The 20057-nt window shown below is 39.7% G+C and overlaps 5 protein-coding genes across 5 annotated transcripts; 1 reads left to right on the plus strand and 4 right to left on the minus strand.

The window, feature by feature from the left end:
• The first annotated feature begins 42 nt into the window (after positions 1–42).
• Positions 43–1022, plus strand: LOC108842387 (uncharacterized). Its single transcript, XM_018615285.2, has one exon. The coding sequence runs from the start codon at positions 81–83 to the stop codon at positions 810–812; it is 732 nt and encodes a 243-aa protein (XP_018470787.1). The 5' UTR covers positions 43–80; the 3' UTR covers positions 813–1022.
• An 810-nt stretch (positions 1023–1832) lies between these two features.
• On the minus strand, positions 1833–4465 carry LOC108843717 (26S proteasome non-ATPase regulatory subunit 6 homolog). The gene is made up of 8 exons (XM_018616977.2): positions 4190–4465; positions 3966–4080; positions 3503–3593; positions 3271–3416; positions 2939–3158; positions 2663–2771; positions 2379–2547; positions 1833–2238 (listed from the first exon to the last, which is right to left on the minus strand). Exons 1-8 carry the CDS (start codon positions 4326–4328, stop codon positions 2064–2066), a joined length of 1164 nt encoding a protein of 387 aa, XP_018472479.1. The 5' UTR covers positions 4329–4465; the 3' UTR covers positions 1833–2063.
• Positions 4466–4652: 187 nt separating this feature from the next.
• LOC108843402 (argininosuccinate synthase, chloroplastic) lies at positions 4653–7740 on the minus strand. The gene is made up of 10 exons (XM_018616595.2): positions 7550–7740; positions 7344–7402; positions 7176–7257; positions 6888–7038; positions 6681–6729; positions 6383–6565; positions 6206–6280; positions 5633–5818; positions 5458–5546; positions 4653–5363 (listed from the first exon to the last, which is right to left on the minus strand). The coding sequence occupies exons 1-10, from the start codon at positions 7620–7622 to the stop codon at positions 4811–4813; spliced, it is 1500 nt and encodes a 499-aa protein (XP_018472097.2). The 5' UTR covers positions 7623–7740; the 3' UTR covers positions 4653–4810.
• Positions 7741–7982: 242 nt separating this feature from the next.
• LOC108843146 (conserved oligomeric Golgi complex subunit 2) lies at positions 7983–12403 on the minus strand. The gene is made up of 12 exons (XM_018616254.2): positions 11895–12403; positions 11564–11764; positions 10814–11150; positions 10384–10545; positions 10114–10213; positions 9812–10027; positions 9621–9726; positions 9152–9352; positions 8863–8967; positions 8654–8779; positions 8389–8523; positions 7983–8301 (listed from the first exon to the last, which is right to left on the minus strand). Exons 1-12 carry the CDS (start codon positions 12366–12368, stop codon positions 8188–8190), a joined length of 2277 nt encoding a protein of 758 aa, XP_018471756.1. The 5' UTR covers positions 12369–12403; the 3' UTR covers positions 7983–8187.
• Positions 12404–12536: 133 nt separating this feature from the next.
• LOC108841902 (uncharacterized) lies at positions 12537–19913 on the minus strand. Its single transcript, XM_018614687.2, has 27 exons — positions 19748–19913; positions 19332–19656; positions 19138–19259; positions 18790–19041; positions 18439–18699; positions 18202–18371; positions 17998–18119; positions 17825–17913; positions 17572–17689; positions 17441–17483; positions 17018–17169; positions 16863–16933; positions 16620–16778; positions 15737–15841; positions 15422–15520; positions 15240–15326; positions 14917–14992; positions 14738–14831; positions 14590–14659; positions 14307–14483; positions 13967–14089; positions 13798–13881; positions 13529–13713; positions 13288–13426; positions 13139–13198; positions 12960–13064; positions 12537–12864 (listed from the first exon to the last, which is right to left on the minus strand). The coding sequence occupies exons 1-27, from the start codon at positions 19856–19858 to the stop codon at positions 12748–12750; spliced, it is 3516 nt and encodes a 1171-aa protein (XP_018470189.1). The 5' UTR covers positions 19859–19913; the 3' UTR covers positions 12537–12747.
• Between the last annotated feature and the right edge of the window lie 144 nt (positions 19914–20057).

The following is a 20057-nucleotide window of genomic DNA, read 5'->3' on the forward strand; positions in this document are numbered from 1 at the left end:
TAATTATACTTGAAGTGGGCATCAATATATGCTAACTACTTGCAAGCCAAAGAGGGAAAGAAAAGAGAATAAATCTGAAAATGAAATTTGTAATTCCGAAACTACCCTTCGCTCTTTCTCTCTTCTTCTCACTCTCTCTCCTCCTCGTCTTCCTCTTCGCCTTCCCCTTAACTTCCCTCCGCCGTCCCATCCCCTCCTCCGTCACCGTCGCCGACGAAGAGATACGGATCCGTCATGGATACACCTCCTACGAGGCTTACATCCAGCACCAGCTCAACAAAACTCAGAACCCGAAGCTACGGAAGGTGTGGACGACGCGAGACTGGGACAGGAAGGTGCGCGTGTTCTCCACCTTCTTCCAGCGCCTCAGCGATCGCGGCCTCCTCTCGAACGGATCGAAAGCGCTCTCGATCGGAGCTCGTGTAGGCCAGGAGGTCGCGGCGCTGAGGCTGATCGGCGTTGAGGACTCCATCGGGTTAGATCTGGTGCCGCGTCCGCCTCTGGTGGTGAGAGGCGACTTCCACGCGCAGCCGTTCGACGCGGAGACGTTCGATTTCGAGTTCTCTAACGTGTTCGATCACGCGCTTTACCCGGAGAAGTTCGTTGGGGAGATCGAACGGACGTTGAAGCCGGGAGGTGTTTGCGTGATACACGTGTCGCTTCACGGGAAGACGGATAAGTACTCGGCGAATGATCTGTACAGTGTGAAACCGTTGGTGAAGCTGTTCAAGAGATCGGAGGTGGTGGAGGTGAGGGAGATCGATGGGTTTGGGCTTGACACGGAGATTGTTTTTAGAAAGAACAAAGATTAAAGTTTTTTTTTTTTTGAACGAAACAAAGATTAAAGTTATAAGTTGTAATTTTGATTCATTTGATACTATAGATTCGTTGTTAAAGCTGTTTATTTTCCTCTTTTGGATGTATTGTTCATTTTTTCTTACCATTCATTTTTTACTATTTTACTTAAAATGTTTTTACTACTGTTTGCCGACATTAATAAAGTATAGATTTCTTTCTTAGGATTGATGATAGTATTGACTTACTGTTCTATTAATATTCTATTCTTGTGCCAAGCTGTAAGTGGTGCAAATGGAATATATATTTGCCCACTATAATGAAGCATCGTGACATAAAGTGAGTCTATCAACATCAAACATCACTTTTGGTAAAGAAGATAAGGGGAAGCCGAAAGAAACCGAAATATGTGATTTGGATTCAGAGTTAAGGTGGAAAAGGTGTTTCCAAGGCCAACACTCTTTTTTCTCAAAGAATAAATTCGTGGTAGTCCTGGTTCAAGTCTCAAAATGGAAAAAGTAAAAGCTGGAATATCATCATATCATATTTGGTTGCATTGTTTAATCTTTGTATTCTTTTACTTTGGTAGGCTTAACGTATCAAATTGTGTAATGGGCTACATCTCTTGAACACTGCCTGGGCTGGGTCACTTGTTTTTCTTTTCCTTTCCTTTAATTTAATAGTAAACTATTTCAAAAATTGAATAGTAATCTGGAAACTGAGCTTTAGAACATGGTTACTGTTAAGCCAAAATTTTGGTGGAGGAACAAAGAGATTGGCATAAGATCAACATACCATAACGGGAAGCAGTTATGGAGAATACTAACTTAGTCTCAGAATGGTGACCGCTACACCGACACATATATCGGTAGATACTTGGAGACCATACGGGAGGTAGAGACTTAAGAGTAACTGCTCTGTTCTCTGTGTCTCTTCATAACCGTCTCAGAGAACTATACCAACGCTTCTACTTTCTACCTGAAAGGTTTGTTACCATATAGCCTATTTGTGGCCAGCTAGTTTACTTGGTGTAAAAGTGAAAACAAAAATTCCAACTTTAGGATAAAACTTGCTATTTGCTCGTGGGAAGTTCACCACTGAAACAAATCAACTAGATTCAAAAGAGATAAGAACTAGAGTCATAAGAAAGAACAGGCGGGTGTTGATCTCAAACATCGTTTCTCACACCTTAAGATTCTACCCATTTGAGTTTTGCAAGTCGTTGCAGTTTTGAAGAAAAGTGCTAAACAGAAACATGTGAGACACGCTCACAGATCGATGACTCGTGACAGCTTCTGGATCCGGTTAAGTAAGAAGTCCCCTTGCTTGATTGTTGCCTGGTAAAGTGCATTCTTTGCATCTGGACGGTTAGTCTCCAAAACACCTGCAACCTTGTCTATCTTGCAGTGAAGCTTCCCAGCTGCAATGAAGCGTGACAGCTCCCTGGATTTAAAAAAGAAGAAGGAAACATGTCAAGTTCTTACTTTGTATGATCATATATGTATTGTTACCGCTTTTAAAGAGCGAGCTGGTAAACTAAAAGATACTGAAGAATGTAAATGAGCGTTTGTTGGTGTGCTTACTGATCGATGAAATCCACGGAAACACCAAAGGCATTTGCCATCGCATCCACCGTTACGCTCTTGTAAGACTCCAAAAACTGAGAGTACACCACCGTTCTCACTTCCCTCATATAGAACCGGAAATGTGGGTTCAAATAGCGGTCGAACTTTATCTGCTCCGCCATTCCAGCTGTGAAAATACACCAACAACGAAGCTATTATTACCACAGAGACAAAGCAAAAGCAAATCACATACACAAATAAGACAGTTCGGTAAGCTAATCAGGTCACTGTATTGAACTCACCGAATGCTGAGAAAAACGCCTTGTATTGGCACTCGTACAAGGAGTTGAGGAACTCAGAAAGGAATGGTATCTTCCCAAGCACGGTTAAGATCTCAGGTGCGTCAACAACCTGTCCAATTAGTAGCACTTTAGCATTTTATTCAAAAAGATTCACATACTTACAGAGGAACTAGAACGAAGATTCACATCACTTCAATACTAACTCGAAGAACTGAATGTTATCCTTAACTGAGTTTAGAACACTCAAAGCAGAGGACTGAGACATGAACAAAATACCTTCTGCTTAAGCGAAACTCTGTCGAGAGTTATGATGCTTGTCAGGACGGTGTAGAAAATGAAGGTCTCGTAAGGAAAAATCTCATAAGTCGTGAAGGTTGAGATAGAATCCAAAAATAAGCTGGCAGCCTTGTTAAAATTTCTGGTGGACATGCAATACAAGCCTTCATAGACCTTTAGCCTGTTCTTCCTCTCCCAGTCACCACCCTCTTCAAACAACCTTGCATGTGAAAACAAAGAAAGTTTTAGACCAAAGATATCAATTGCAAACATCCATGAAGTAGAGTTTTAATAAAAGAAAATGCAGCCAAAGAGCCTAATCAACAAGTCACTTTTTAGCTTTGTCAATGCTTTTGGACACAAGGTCGAAATCCATGTAGAAAAAGGCAAGCTGCAAGGTGTAGAACACAAGGTCCATTTTTTGGCCAACAGCGACGGTTTTTCCTTCAGTGAGTTTCAGTTGCTCCAAAGCTTTCTCCTAAAATTCACAAAGTAAAGATTTAGTTGCCAAGGAAGTAAGTCCTACGAAGTGCCATAGTGACTAACTTTGACATGCTCACTTACCTTATCACTAATCCTGACGAAATATAGAGCCTTAGCAAGATGAGCTTCACGGACTTCACTTTCGCCCAAATTTTCTTCAGCATCTGCAATCCTACAAAAAAAAGGAGAACGAAATAAATAAGTAAGAGAACATCAACACTACATATATATGAAAGATAAGATGGAGTTTTAACACCATAACAAAGGCCGAAAAGGTATAAAACAATATTTTGTATAATATAAAGCCTCAGATAGAGCACAAAGTAAGACAACGTTATCTCCAATCCAATGCTATGAATCGTTACATAAGCTACACAAGTAACATCTAATTCAAGACCTAACTCCACCCAATCTGCCTCGTTTTTTTAAAATTGCATACAAGTAAAATCCAATTTCAAGAACCAAAAATTGATCATAATGTTACAGTGTTCCCCTACATGAGTCTAAAACAAACATAGACTAATTAATAACAAGGGAAACTAACTTGTCGTCGAGCTTTTTAAGCTCTGCCTCGTTGGTAGCACGCATAGAATCTAACAAGCTCTGATCCAATTCCAGCACTGAAGACGCCGTTAGGGTTTCGTACAATGGAGCCATACCTACAAAAACAACAACATCAGGAACAGAAGCAAAAACATCTCGATTCATTTCAGATTCATCTCTCATTGATTAGAGAGAGAGAGAAAAAAAAGGAAGCTAAAAATTGACCATCGGATTTGATGGAATCCAAGACGTCAGACTTGAGCTGGACTTTCTCGATGTCCTGGACATCGGGATGAGTGAGGAGGAAGAGCTTGTGAGCTAGAATAAGGTGAGGCTGCTGAGATCCTTCCGCTCCACCGTCCATGGCTAATTGCTACACACTTTAATCAAACGAAAATAAAACCTTGAGGTGGCGGATCTGAGGATGAGAGACGAATAAATGAAAATATTGTGTTTTCTTGAGTAAGGAGGAAGAGCGAACCCTCTTTCTCAACCAGTGTCTTTCTTTGTTAGCACTAACCTTCATTTTCCACTAAATTGACAATAGTTATGAAATTAATTATTAGTATATTCTTAAACAAATGTTCATATTTATAATTTCTTTATCATCGAACTATGATCTAAAATAGACTAATTTAATTTGTGATAAAACTGTGATTAAATTGTTAATGCAACCTAAGTTACATCATTCACAGTAACACATTATTCAATTTATAGAAAAAATAACAACAATTATTCCGGAAGCTAAACGCCATCAAATGTTTGAACACAACAAGAGATCTTTACTGTCATGCAAATAAACTCTCAACTCCAACAAGAAGACAATGTTGGTGAAACCCTTCCTCTCTAGATACCTTTCTCAAGCATCGCTCTAACTCTCATAGGAAGCCCATAGAGACGAATAAACCCTGCTGCATCCGCTTGGTTGTAAATCTCACTCCCTTCAAACGAAGATATGTCTTGCCTGTACAGACTGTTCGGACTCTTACGCCCCGTCACCGACACGGATCCTTTGTACAGCTTCAGCGTAACTGATCCAGTGGTTTTCTCGGTTAACTTCTCCATGAATGCGTCCATGGACTCCTTAAGCGGATCAAACCATCTTCCCGCGTAGACCATCTCTGCGTATTTCAGAGCTAACGAGTCTTTCACCTGAATGCTCTCCCTGTCTAGAGTGAGCGATTCTAGCTCCTGCACGGCTGCAAAGAGGATGGTGCCTCCCGGGGTTTCGTAGACACCGCGTGACTTCATCCCAACCAGACGGTTCTCCACCATGTCGATCCGGCCGATGCCGTGTTTCCCTCCTATTGTGTTTAGCTCAGAGAGAAGGGTTGCTGGAGAGAGAGCCTTCCCGTTTAGTGCCACTGGAAGTCCGGATTCTATCCCGATCTCAATGTATCTGTTAAAAGTACAAACACCAGTTGCTGAGTTGTTAACATACTACAATGCTCTTGCACTAGACTCAAACAAAGGTTTAGAGAAAAGCAACTTACTCAGGCTGATCAGGAGCATCTTCGGGGTCTACACTCATCATGTACATATCTTTCTTGGGCTCGTTAGCTGGATCTTCCAATATATCACCCTTTCAAAAGAAAAGGATGTACGGTTTCAGAGATCAGGACAACATAGTATTAGGACATACGATCAACGAGTTGAGTTTTGTTTTACCTCATGACTAAGGTGCCAGAGGTTCCTATCTCGGCTGTAAATGGATTTCTTTGTCACGGGAACAGGAACGTCATGCTTCTTCGCATACTCGATAGCGTCTTCTCTGCCTTGGATCTCCCATTCTCTCCATGGTGCCACAACTTTAAGTTCAGGGTTTAACGAAAAGAAGGTGAGCTCAAACCGAACCTGGTCCAATCAATCCAGTTCGAAAGATAATGTAATAATCGATAAGTGAGGCTCCTAAGGATGAGAAGTTACTGATCAAGTGTGTTGACAGAACAATTAGATTGAAGCTTCTGGCGGTAAAGGGGAAGGGAAAGAAGTATCTTGAAGAGAGCTTGTGCTCATGGTTTGGCTCAAGAATTCAAGATTTAGATGACTGAAGTATCTTATAATTTTGTTTGAAGAAAATGTCTTTTGTCTTTAATTTTTTTCTTAAAGATAACAATAGAAGCATCTGATGTAAGTATGTTTTGATTGAATAAATTTTACATTCATTCAAAAAAAAAAATCGATAAGTGTAATTTTTCAATGTGACATTTCTATAAATAGCAAGACATTCCAAGTACTTACCTGGTCATTTCCTTTACCAGTACACCCATGTGCAACAGCATCAGCTCCAACCTCAGCAGCTACATCTACCATGGCCTAATCATTTAGAAGTTTTATTAGAGATCATGAATGAAATTCAAAGACGTATTCACATATTACACACAACATAATCATATAAAAACTCTCGTGAAAGGTTACCTTAGCAATGACAGGTCGAGCCATGGAGGTACCAAGCAAGTATTTTCGTTCGTAGATGGCACCAGCTCTGAGACAAGGGAATATGTAATCTTTAACAAACTCCTCGGTGAGATCCTTAACAACCAACTGGGAAGCACCACTAGCCTTAGCCTTTTGTTCCAAACCATCCAACTCTTTTATTCCCTTCATATATCAAAAGCATTTAGAGATTGAGAAGACAATAAGTCGAAAATGCTACACAAAACTTTCAATTCTCAACTACAAATAGTCAGCAGTTGGGTCTTAACTAGTAGTGTACCTGACCAACATCAGCGGTGAAACACACAACTTCACAGCCATAGTTTTCTCTGCGGAACAAACAGTTTCATGTAAGATGAATGAATAAAAGAAACGTTAATGAAACAACTAGCATCAAAGCTGATATTGCTTCAAAACTATAGGTTGAAGTTATTCTTTGCTAGAGAGGTCAGAAATGAGAAGTCGAGAGAAAAGGGAAACAGCATACTTAAGCCATGGGACGATGACAGAGGTGTCTAAGCCTCCACTGTAAGCAAGAACGACTTTCTTCAGTTTGCCACGAAGCCCTGCTTCGGCACCCTTTGAATCAGCAGCCACGACAGTCTGTCCATCACCACCAGACATAACAGCTCGAATAGCTGCGTAACATTCAAGACTCCCAAGTGTTTAAAAAACGCAATAACGAAAATAGCATTACAGGATGATTCACGGGAGGGTATAAAAGAATGTGACTTTTAAGGAAATGGGGGCAGGTTCAGTGTAACGCTAAGTTCACCTTGATTCTTCCAGACGCGGGTTGCGGGAACATGACTAGTAGCAATAGCATTGCCAACAAGCTGGCTTCGTCTCACAGACAACTGTAACACAGTGAGAAAGAGGTCGTGTCTTTAGATACGATACCGGGACATGAATAAACATTTGGAATATATATATATATATATACCTCTTGAAAGGAGGAGGAAGTGGTTCTTGGACAAGCTACATTCTGACATCTTAAGCTAGCTGCGGGAACATATTGAGATATATATCAATTGCATTTTCGATTATACTGTTGGATAATAACTCAGAGATCCATTTGCAGTTTTGAAGTAGAAGATGACCAAGCCCGATAAAGGAAATGGAGGACAGAGAGAGAGAGAGAAGGATAACCATTGGGTGTGCTGCGAAGCGCAAGAGCAGATGACGAAGCAGAAGGAAACGAAGTCGCCGAGATTTCAGCCATGTGAGAAGATTGTTTCTGGGTTTCTTTGCTTACTGTCTGCGTCGCGTTCGACGATGGATGTTTGGGAGAGGCTCTTGTAAGACAGATGTCTGCGTTGTGTAAGATATTTCAACAGAGGGTCCACCTCCTCTAGGGTTTTGAATATTTTATTTTGCTCTTATCATTCCCTTCTTTCATTTACAATTTAATTTTCTATGTTTTACATTTTTCAGTTATAATCTGTTTTCATTTCTATTATGTTTACCACCTCTTTTTAATTTGATATACAATTAATACCCTAAATCACTAAAAAAATATAAAAAATAACTCATTTTAGCATTTGGCAAGTGTGTTTATTATATACTGAAGATGAAAATAAGATTGAATGGCCAAAAGCTGACACTAATCCATAGATCTCTCAAATCATAATGTAACAAAACTCTCTTCTTGTTCTCTTCATGGTATCCAAACAAACACAAACGCAAAAAGAAAAAGAAACAAAAAAACCAAAGAAACGATTTCCTATTATTATAAGGTTATATATGATACCGCAGCAGCGTTGTATGAAAATGAAGTTTGCGAGTCCTCAAACAGTGATCGTCTTTTGCCTATCCGCAGGTGCAACGCATTGCCATAGAGAACAATAAACCGGGATATCCGCTGGTTTTAACCCCAAAGCAGCGATGTTTCGGCCATACTCCTAATGAGAGAGAGATTAACGCGGTGATGTTACCTTCTTTCTAAATCTACTATTTTCAGATATTATTTGACACAATGAAGCGTTTACCTGAGCATCAAGGAATAACTGCATACACATCTTGTCTGTTTCAGATACATTGTCGTCAGAGGCACCTGATGCTGCACCTGCTCTTTTCTGTGCCTTTCTACGGAATTGCTGAAGCGATGACTCTGTTCTTCTTGCCTGTTAAAACATTTTCCCTACAATCAGTATCTCTCTACTCCTGATTTTACTGATAGATCCAAGTCTAAAAGCTCCCTCGTCATTTGTACTAATTAATAAACTTATAAAGTCTTTAAGACAAAATACTTACCAAGCTAACAACTTCATCAGCTGATTCGTAATACCGCCTTGTAATATCTGTGACAGTGCGAAGCAGTATCTCCTCCCTTGTTTCCTGCGTCAAATAATGTGTAGCCTTATCTCCCTCCAAAAAGGCCTGTTAATAGACAAAGGTGCAATAACCAACTCTTCAGAATCCATCCATCAAGTAACTACAAACGTCCAAAGCTGAATGAATACCTTTACATGACGCAATATGCCAACAACATATGGCGAGTGTCTAACCGGCGGTGGTTTATTAGTCATCCTATATGTTGTTGTTATTGCTCTGACTTGCCTTAGGTCCTATAAAGGAGAATAGGAGATGAAAGTATTGACAATGTATGCTATTTGGAGAACAACACTAACCTATTTAGCTATAAATCGAATCATAATCAACTTTGTTCTTGTAGGTGAACAGAAAGACCGTCAAACAAATCTTGAAGTGCATAAATTAGACAATGGACCTAATGTTTCTTCAGGGCTTTACCTCCACAGATTTATCAACAATTATTTCAATAACTGCGTTGGTAAGTAAAGGTAGGACCTCCTTTAACTTATCTCCACCTTGTAACATGCTCGTCCTCACCACATCAAGAACTTCAGTGGAGCATGGAGATAGATGGTGTGATATATGTCCAAGGTAATCCCCACAAACTTCAGAGACCAGATGATTTACATCATGTATAACCTGCAAGGATGTGTAAACTGTAAATATTCCAATAAAATCAAGCGATCAACCATATGGTCTATATTACCATCTTTCATGTATTAAGGTGAACAGCACATATTTCCAGTTCACCTGTTTTCCACAGCAGTTTTTATCATTTTAATTCTAAAATTAAGACCACAGAAAGAGGATACATTTAACATAGCTACAGCTGATTCAATAAACACGAAACTGCAGAGTTTTGAAAATAAGTAGAGCTGAGAAACAGTCCAGATGAAAAGTGACTTACATATACAAAATCTTCTGTAGTGGCTGAAACTGCCCAATCACATCCAGGACTCGGGCTGGCATTACCCCTTCTGGTATGCAGCGAAGATGACACCCAAATGCAATATCTACATGTTATTAACACATTGTCATAATGATAACTGAAATAAAAACTAAGCATGGATAATTTTAGAGGCTAAAATTTTCACAAACCTCGAAAGAAGCTGCAAGGTCAATCGAAGAAATTTATCAGCCGCGGAGAAAACGAGAACATCTTCTTTCCAGCATGAACGCAAACTCTCCAAAAGAGTAGCGCTCTGTCTGAGCATTAAGTTGGGAGAACTCCGTTTATCTAAATCAGAATCCTGAATGAAGACTAGAGAAGGAGAAGTAAGAGCAGAATCCAAGGCTCCAGCTATCTCTTGAAACCTGAAATTATGCATTTTAGATTTTAGAGAAGCTGAAAAGCGACTAATCTAACAGTAAGCAACTTCCATTAACGATGTCTCAAATACCTCAGTGAAAAGTATACTCCCACATTCCATTGCTTCATGAATTCGATATATACCGCTCCAGTTCGAAACTTAGTGACAGCAGACCTTGACGGACAATAACCTTCATAAAAAGTATAATAAGGTATGACTCGACCAAAAATATCCAAATATGTCATTTCCTGGTATTAAATTAAACTATTTGCTTATGTGAGACACATGAAGATTAGTTCACAATGCATCTGATAAGACATGAGGTTAAGCTCAGAGAAATATATAAATCAGCTATCCTACCTTCAAGATATGCCAAGAATTCCAAGCTTGCTTTGTAGTTCTTCAAGAACTCAGTAGGCCTTCCGGGAGAAAATGCTCCTGGTTTGACTTTCTGGATTGCCGAAAGAACTTCTTTCAGAATTGAATTTGCCAAGAAGTCGAAGACGTGCAAACCCGATTTGTCTGTTTTAGCAACAAGATACCAAGCAAAAAGTACAATGAGTGAAATATAAAATGACAACACTAAGAAGGAAACAGTGTCCAACTGTTATTAACGAACAAGATTGCTATTACATAACAATATGAAGATAACATGTCATGAAGTCTAGGTACTGTGTAAGTTGCGTAAAATTCTTCTTAGATGTTTATGAATAAAATTCTTGAACATAACTGTTAATAAGACAATCGGAGATCTACAACTAATATGATTACAGAGAACTGAGCGAATTACCGGTTGAAGATATTCCTAGCAGCATTTTACAGTCTTTGGCAATAAAATGCTTGATCTGCTTGTAATCATTTTCAAGCTCATCTCCCGATGATCCAGCAGCATCTGTTGATGTTTCAAGTGCAATAATTTTATGTATAAATGGAGCCACAATCGTTGTACGAAAGATTTCTTCTGCGTTCCTGGTGTTATCAATGGCAGCATATGCACGGAGGCAGTTGTAAAGAACGCTTGTGTCACTGTTGTTTAGCCCGTCAACGAATGAATGACCCAGGCTAGCGTCTAATAACACATTAGCGCTCTGAATCCTCTTCTCCATGTTCTCAACGAAAGGCAGGTTCTGTACAGGCATAGCAGAAAAAGTAGTGCGCATCAGCCGTAATACTTCCTATTGTCTTCATGTAATCTATTTTTTAATTTTTTTATTTTGACAGAAATCTTATCAAAGCCAATGCATTATCCTAGCAGCCCAGACATTTCTCAAGCCCCACACGCATAATAGTTTAAATCTCAACGATAATACAATAACGCAGTATACTCAACCCTCTTTAATAATTGTCCTATAAGAGACCCAGTTTCTTGCTATTCTCTGAGAGTCAGCTAGGACTGAAAAGCAAAATTTCCTACCATCAATTGTCTCAAAATATTCCTTGGAAAATTTGTTCAGATGTTCACACTTTGGAGAGTAAAAGGAAGGGGCGCATTCATAATGTAATCTATGAATATTGCGATGTAAAATTGAATGATGGAGACCTGAGCATGAGCCATATAGAACTTGAGTCGATTCATTTCACTAGCTATTCTTTCCAAAAGCATGCTCTGGGTTTCTCTCATGGTTGTGCCATCTTGCTGCGTGGAATTATCAACATTCATAGAGCTCCTTAGGGAAACACCATCCTCCTCTTTTTGCCAATCAGAAGGCGCACTTGGTAAAACTTTTATAAGCTTTTCAACCTACATTTATTTATCAATGAATAGAATCTATTAAGGAACCAATGATGAGCAGAAGCAGATGAAGATCCTTAAAGCGGAAAAGCATTTGCTCAGTGGAAGGATTAAGATTGAGAAACCAAAACCAAAGTACCTTTGATACCACATGAAAGGTATCGAGCAACAATTCCAGAACCTCCCTGGCAGCAGCAGCATCGGAACGTTGCTGCAATCCACTCCTCAGCGCCAAAAGTGCGGCCTCCACGGATCCACGAAACGCAGTGATCTTCTCACGGAGACCAAGGAGCGGAGCGCGCATGCGGACTACAGCCTCATCGATATCGACGAGCTTGGTGCTTAAACTCACGAAATCAGCATAGTCTCGATTGATGAGATCGACGAGTTCGCGGTTGAGGGATGCAAGGTGTGACCGGAGCTCGGATCGGAGAGTGTCGAAGGGAACGAATGTACGGAGCTCTGAGATGTAGGACTCGGAGTCGAAGACAGGGGAGAGGAAGAGGGAAGGCTTGAACCATAGAGGATGTGAGTCGTAAGGATCGGAGAAGAAGTCTGAGGCGGATCTCGGCGCTGATGACGGTGATGGCAACGTCGCTACCAGATCTGACATTTTTGATTCCCTGAGAGATGGAGGTGTGGGAATTGAAAGTTTGATGAAGATTGTCCGGTTCAAGGGTAGAACGGTCTTTGTACTCTACTAAACCAACTAAACCGGTTATGATTTCGGGTAAGCTAAAAAAAAACCAAAGATAATACGACTATAGAAGATTTGATCGGAAGTGTAAAGAGAAAACCCTTTGTAATTAACTATCAAGATACGTAGTGAACACACCATGAATCTCACTACATTAAGGTAGCTATACAAACACCAAAAGGTCTGAAAACAACAAAACATATCACTCTACATTGGTTCACGTGTTGTTTTATCTATATATGCCTAACTACATACAACGGAGGAGAGCTCTTTTCGAGACGAGTAGATTTCAATCCTACATGAAGTAGCTAAGTGGTGTTGTCTTCTTTCTAGATCCACCTTCCCCGTAGCGATTGTTCCATTCTTCAAGCTCTTCCATTCTCCCCGACCCTGCCGAGACGCTCGCGCACATCTAATTCGACACCAAAAACAAACAAATACATTTCTCTGATACTTGACTCTGCTATGAAAACAATTTAAAAAAAACAGCATTAAGTAAAATCCGACCTTCTTCTGTGCGTACGTGAAATCCTGCATGTTTATAGCTCGGATATCAGAACTTCCATATTGAGCTGGACGATCTTTACCTTCCGCCATAGCAGCAACTCTCTCCTACCATCATAAGCATATTTTTATTTTACAGAATAAATAAGCTAACGCTAATAATAAGAGGCTCATTGACTCACTGTTTTCTCCTTCTCCAATATCTCCTTCACTGGACGGCGTGCAGCAGTAAGACAGAGATTCTGCGTGCATAACAAGGAATATATAGTATAATTTTATCATTTTGGCAAATCAGAACTAAGGATAAAATGAATTGCTACAAGGGATTTACCTTAAGATCGCTTCCAGAATATCCATCAGCCATTCTAGCAACTTCATCAAGATCAACATCATCCGACAGGTCTTCTTTTGCAAGTATAGCCCTTAGTATCTTTGCTCTATTCTGAGCATCTGGCAATCCCACCATCAACCTGCACCAAGTGAATACCACAAACGTTCCACAGCCTATAAACAGTCATTTCACTTTGACCAAACACAGAACTTATAGACTTGATAGTCATTTATAAATTTACCTATGAGGCAACCGTCTAATGACAGCCTCGTCAAGGTCAAAAGGCCGATTTGTGGCTGCAAGGACCATAACACGTTCCGTCTCCCTTGTCAGCAGACCGTCCCAGTTCATCATGAACTCGTTTCTCATCCTCCGCGTGGCCTCTTGTTCCCCTGGACTTCCTCTTTGGCCTAGTATGCTGTCCGCCTACAAGACAGTAAAATATTCTACGAGTGTCAGTGCTTTGTTTACAAGCAATATTCACTCACGAGTTGACCATGCAAAAATTACCTCGTCCACAAAGATAATGCTAGGTGATTTTTTACTGGCTAATGAAAAGACAGCTCTGACATTCTTTACAGTGCCACCATAGAACTGCAGTTTTTGAGAAGAACTCAAGATTGAATAGGAGAGTCCCGGTATATATCAGTGGACTCCAGCTTTTCAGGTACTCTGATACCTCAGATACTATGCTTGACGGTGAGATGTTGATGAAGTTAGCACCAGCTTCTGTTGCCACTGCCTTTGCAAGCATAGTCTTTCCGGTTCCAGGAGGTCCAAATAGGAGAATTCCTTTACAAGGCTGCATAGAGAAGAACAAGAGCGGACTGATTAGGAAGCCACCAATTCAGATCATCAGCTAGTATAACTAATATCATCACTACTCCACAAAAATAATGTACATGTACACATGCACACTCAAATAAAAAGTGAGCCCATAATACATCTTTGATAAATTCAAGGCAGGACCTAGTAAAAAAATAGAATCAGTCTGAAATCTAAGCAGAGAAGAAAACCACCTTTATTAATTGCCCCTTGCGAAAGAGTTCAGGCCGTTTTAAAGGAACCACTACCAAATCCATTAAGGTGTCTTTGACATCCTCAAGTGCCCCAATGTCTTTAAATGAAACACCAATGTCACTGTACGAAATAGCATCACTTGAAAACCTCTCTAACTCATTTACTGTCTCAATGTCCTGAAAGCAACAGAGAAAATTAAACCGTTGTTACATGACAGGAGCCGTTTCCACAATGCTAGTCGGTAAACAAACAACTCAGCTTATTCCACGAAAATGTGCCAACCTTGGGAGAGTTCTTTGAGCTCGTAGATTCATTTGGAGAAGCCTGTAGAACTTTAATTCCAAATTTTATACTGCGAGGATCCAAAGTTGGCACTCAATACTGAAACAGATATTAGAGCAGTAATGCACAGGGACAAGCTGCCAATTACCTATCAAGAGACAAATTAACCCTAGTATATGGATCAGCAACACCATTTAGTCTTATATGGTCACTAAGAGCCCATCCAATGATCTTTTCTGCACCTGAAGCAGAAAGTCAAAATCAAATTTTTAGAAAAGCATACCATTGTCAATTCTGGTCATTATGCCCAACAATGGGAATACATACTGTCGCTCTGAAGTGTCAGATCCTTCATGCACAGCGTCTCAATTCCATCACAGTCCAGACCAGATTGTCTCATCACCTGAATGAAGATGCAATTATGGATTCATTCTTAAAACTTCTGTCAAACCCCTGCCTTAAAACAGGAATGGAGTGGTGCCTTAAGAAAAAGACAGATAATGTAACTCGTACTTATGAATTCAATATGGTATGTGAAACGTAATATGTGTCCAGACAAATATGCTGACATGACCTTTTCTAATTACATACTATATCCAAGAAGAGAGCTAAAATAAAGTCCCATATCATATAGCATAGGAAAGACGTACCATGCGTAAGTGACTGACATTAGCCTTCCTTTTCAGATACTCGGCATCACGATCCAACTGATTCCAGAATGTAAGAAGATCTTCATCCTACGGTTAATTAGCTCCATTAAGTCAAAGATTTCTTTGAAAGCCAGTAGACGAGAATGCTTATGTTATGTCTATAGTAAAACATAGTTACAAACCTGGGGCATGTCAATTGTAACTTTGTTCCCAAAGAGATGCGTCAGAAGTATCCTTGCCTCTGGGACATTCTTGCCAAGCCCAAGTTGTTGTCCAATATCCTGGGAACGTTAAGCAAAAAGGTCACATTAGTCCCACCGAATAAGAGAAGGAAATACTCTACGGATTCACACTAGCCAGCTGAAATAGGTATAGCGGGATCATATATGTAAGAAGATCCTCATCCTACGGTTAATTAGCTCCATTAAGTCAAAGATTTCTTTGACAGCCAGTAGACTATGCTTATGTTATGTCTATAGTAAAACATAGTTACAAACCTGTGGCATGTCAATAGCAACTTTATTCCCAAAGGGATTCGTCAGAAGTTTCATTTCCGCAAGTTCAAGGATTTCCTTGTCAAACCCAGGTAGTTGTCCAATATCCTGGGAACATTAAGCAAAAAGGTCACTATACGGCTTCACACTAGCCAGCTGAAATAAGTATAGCTGGATCATATATGCTAGAGGCTTATTTCAAAGAACAGGTGACAACTAATGTGGGCAGGAAAACAAACTCAAAACATAAAGGTAATAATGAAAAACAGCAAAAGAACCAGGAAAACACGCATTAAATGGTAAAATAAGGTGACATTTGCCTCAAAAATGACTAATACTAATCCTGCTATGCTATATTTTCCTACTTATGAAATAAACAAAGAAAATGACTGCTGCCAAACATGGTAAAAAACAGACCTCCAGGATGAGACTGCAAAATGGGTGAAATGGATTAGAAACTAAATTCATGTAAAATGTGCTCACATTTCAAAGATAGCCAATTTTTATTTGTCACATTGCAAAGTGCTCATATTACCGACTACCCTATATAAATCTCATAGTGCTTGTCACTTACGATCATAAATATTTGAATGGTTAAGAGGATGTATCAGGACGAAGAAAGTAGTAATATAGGGAATACATAATATTCAAAGTCTACTCCAACCTCTGAACCTACTTAAAATGCAGCAGCTAGAATGGTCACTAGAAATATTGGCACTGATTTAAATGCCTGTGAAACGCATAAATAAAAAGCAATCACACGTTGGTTCCAAAAAAATGAGTTCCAAAAAAAAAGCAATCGCACTTCTTTGCCTAGGACCAGTTTCTATTTAACTAAATGAGCTCAATGCATGCAACTGGGGCAGAAGTGTTGAGCAGTAAATACCTTCTTCTTGCGATTATCATACTGTGTCTGTGAACCAATCACAATAACGTTTTTTGGGAGATGTTCAAGGCTGCTTTTAAACGCATTCCCAACATCAATCTTCTCAATATTTTTCAGAAATAGAATAAACGGAGAAACTCTGCTTTCAGCATGAACAACCTAGAAACAGATGAAGATATAAGCACCTGGACAAATATAAGACAAAGAACAAACTTATTACTTTGGAACTGATAGAACAAGTACCTCAAATAATGTGTTGTTAAGTAACACATCTAGATCTTCAGAAGCAGAGCTTTCAAACCGAAGATCAGTAGCTATAGAAACGAAACAGAAGAAACAGTATGTGAGCCATGAGCTGCTGAGAACCAGTAAGCAATGCACTAGCGAACAAGAAGTACCATCGCAGAAGAATCCATGTCCCTTCTCACACAGATCGCCAAGATCTACTCCATCAGGTATGGGCTTATCAAATCTGACACCCACTTTTTTAGATGAAGGATCATCACCAAATACTAAAACAACTTTCCCTTTAGCCCCAGAAGAAGGTGCCCTGAATAAAATTAAGTACAAAAGTGGATAATTCAAATATGGATGGAATACAAAAAGACGAGAAAAAGTTTAGAAGATTATCATTAAGCCTAGCTCTAAAAGATAATGAGAGGAAACAGACTTCTTGGATGTAAATATAGTAATTTCAATAAACTTAGGATTTCTAATATTACGAGAAACATTCTTCAACAGAGCCAAAAAGGATATTCAAATTCTTACGATATAGAAGCCAATATCAGCTGCATCAAGAAGAAATAATATAAGAAGCAAACCTTGGGGTAGATGGCCCATGACAGTAGAATCTTACCCTATCACCTGCAATCATTAACCAGAATCCAAGAATATTGAAAAAGAATATTGATAAAGAAAAATCTTTTGTTGCAAACAATTAAAAAAGACATGCCTTTCGTCAGAGTACGAGTCATCAGACTCACTGAGGCTCCATATGGACGAGGTAAAGTACATGATTTGTCGGAAGTAAGTCCATCATCGAGTGACTCAATTTCCTTAGCAGTCAGAGCCTATAGGAAGTTGCAGAAAGGAAATTAACATCTTGTAAACTAACCAACATTCAATTAAAAAAAATTAAAAATAAACTAACCAACATTTACTCGACACAAAACAGCTTATATTTGAGGAATCACGTTATCTCTTACCCCCAAAGTATGGCTGTCAAATATAAGCAGTTTCGCCTTGAAGTATTTGGCTAATGCTTTAGATAACATCTCTTGGTATATTTCAGACCCTGAAACAGTTTGAGCCAAAAAAGGAAAACTGATGTTGCCGCCTAGAAGAACTACAGTATTCACACGTGAAAGATAGCACAAACCTGCCGGACCAGACAGCAATATCCTTGGACTCAAATTGGTAAAGTCGTAGGCATACTTGGGAAATTCTTTTTGCGTCAGATGTATATGTGAAGCAGCTATTAAGATAGCCTTTGTATTCTCACTGCAAAAATAAAAAGAAATACTACTAAAACATTACACATTGCATAATAGACGAATAAAATTAATATGACTTGGTCATATACCTCAAATAATAGGGAAAACTTTCGAATGAAACATCCAAGCTTTTGCCCTCGACAATACCAGTTTGAATATATTCTCTGAATATAGAAGATGGCTGAATAATGCCTGACCCTGACCCTGATGTTGAAGCTTGTTGTGATGTTTTCACCAACTCGCCTTTCTCATCTAAGATCTGATACCAGCTCTGTTAACATAATGCTCAAATGTTATTGATGCAAAGTGAAACATAGAGCAACTACCGCCATTTTGGAATCTTGGCTCTGGCTGCTGATCGATTCACTTTGATTATTAACAGAAGAATTCACTTCCATGCCGTCAACAACACCATCTTGGACCATAGGAGCTTCGTGGCTCTTACTGGATGCTTGGCTTGATGAATTCAAAGGAGATAAGTCCTTCCTAAAGCTTTGAAGAGATGCCAAAATTGAAGCACCCGTTACAGCTGACGGCATCTGATGCCCTCCACCTTTTACTGCAATGTCATACATGTTCCGAAATATCTGGACAGAAATTAAGGGGAAAACTTGTGTGTATCCAGATGAAGATATACTAACAAGTGAAAAAAAAGACGTTGGATGACATGAGGATACGAAACTACAGCTTTCTTGTGAACCAAAACCTAGTTCGTCACCAGACTGTAGCAAACATTCGAAATTCATCTCGACAAATGATCCGTTAAGCAGCACAGGTCCCGAGTTTCCTATGACCTCTAGAACAGCTAACCCATTGTGCTTTGAGATCTTGCACATCATCTCATTTGCTATCCAGTCTCTCAATATGAAGTCGCAGGTTGCACCAAACCCAATAGTGAAGCTTTGTGTATAAATGCTAAGGTTTGGAAACTGAAACCCAAAAGTAACTCAGGTCAAGTCTTCCTAGAAGTATTATATGACAAAGACAGATAAAAGCTCAGAGACCATGGAGGTTAAAAAATCAACCTGTGCAGACTGTGATAGAAGTTCACACCAAGTTAAACTGCCACGAGCTTCAGCAGCCGGTTTGCATCTTGAGTAGTAATCACTGAAGTTATGTAGGTTCTCTTTATGAAGCTGCTCCCAAACTAACAAGATAAAAGATAGAATCAAACAAGTGATCAACTTGTTTCGAATGTAGCGATAGTGTATGGACTTACCTATTTTGGTGAAATTGCGATCAATCTGGTGATTCTCCTCAAGATAAGTTGCGGCTTCTTCGAAGAACATGCTCTTTCGAATACAGATTTCGATTTCTTTCTTTACAAAGAATGCGACGTCTGATCCATCACTCCAGCTGCGGAGATCTTGGCGTTGACATGATCCAGCCCAAGAAGAACAAATTGACAGACCTTGTGGAACAGGTGGTTTCTCCGCCAAGGACGCAAACTTGGATTCTACGGAGATTAGAAACAGCGCCTCCTTGACGTTCTGATATCTACCTGCAGCCGCTGGCTTCTCGACACTTGCGCCGCCGTCTTCCAACTGAAATCGCCACAATTGAAACTAGAACCTCTCGAAATGGCACGGGAAGGGGCTTTGAGTGAGAAGAAGAAGAAGTGTATGATTAGAAAACCTTTTGGTGCGTGGGTGATGAATGTTCATCTTCGGGAGAAGATGGAGATCTCTCGTCCGTGGTGGTGGTATTGCTCCCCGGGGGGTCTCCGCTCCCTAGCGATGAGGCCATGACTCTTCTTTCTTCGCTGATTCTATGTCGCTCCGATTCTTCGGTTACTAGTGTTTCCGATTTCTAAAGAATCAATGCGGGAGAAAGTTGAAGAAAGAAACAAATAAACGAAAGAGTTTTGCCTTTCTCGGTGGGAAAATCGAAATAAATAAACCGGTTCAATTTGGGAGACTAACCGGTCTGAGAGTATTAACCGGTG

This window comes from Raphanus sativus, chromosome 2 (assembly GCF_000801105.2).
Source record: "Raphanus sativus cultivar WK10039 chromosome 2, ASM80110v3, whole genome shotgun sequence".
Lineage (NCBI taxonomy): Eukaryota > Viridiplantae > Streptophyta > Magnoliopsida > Brassicales > Brassicaceae > Raphanus > Raphanus sativus.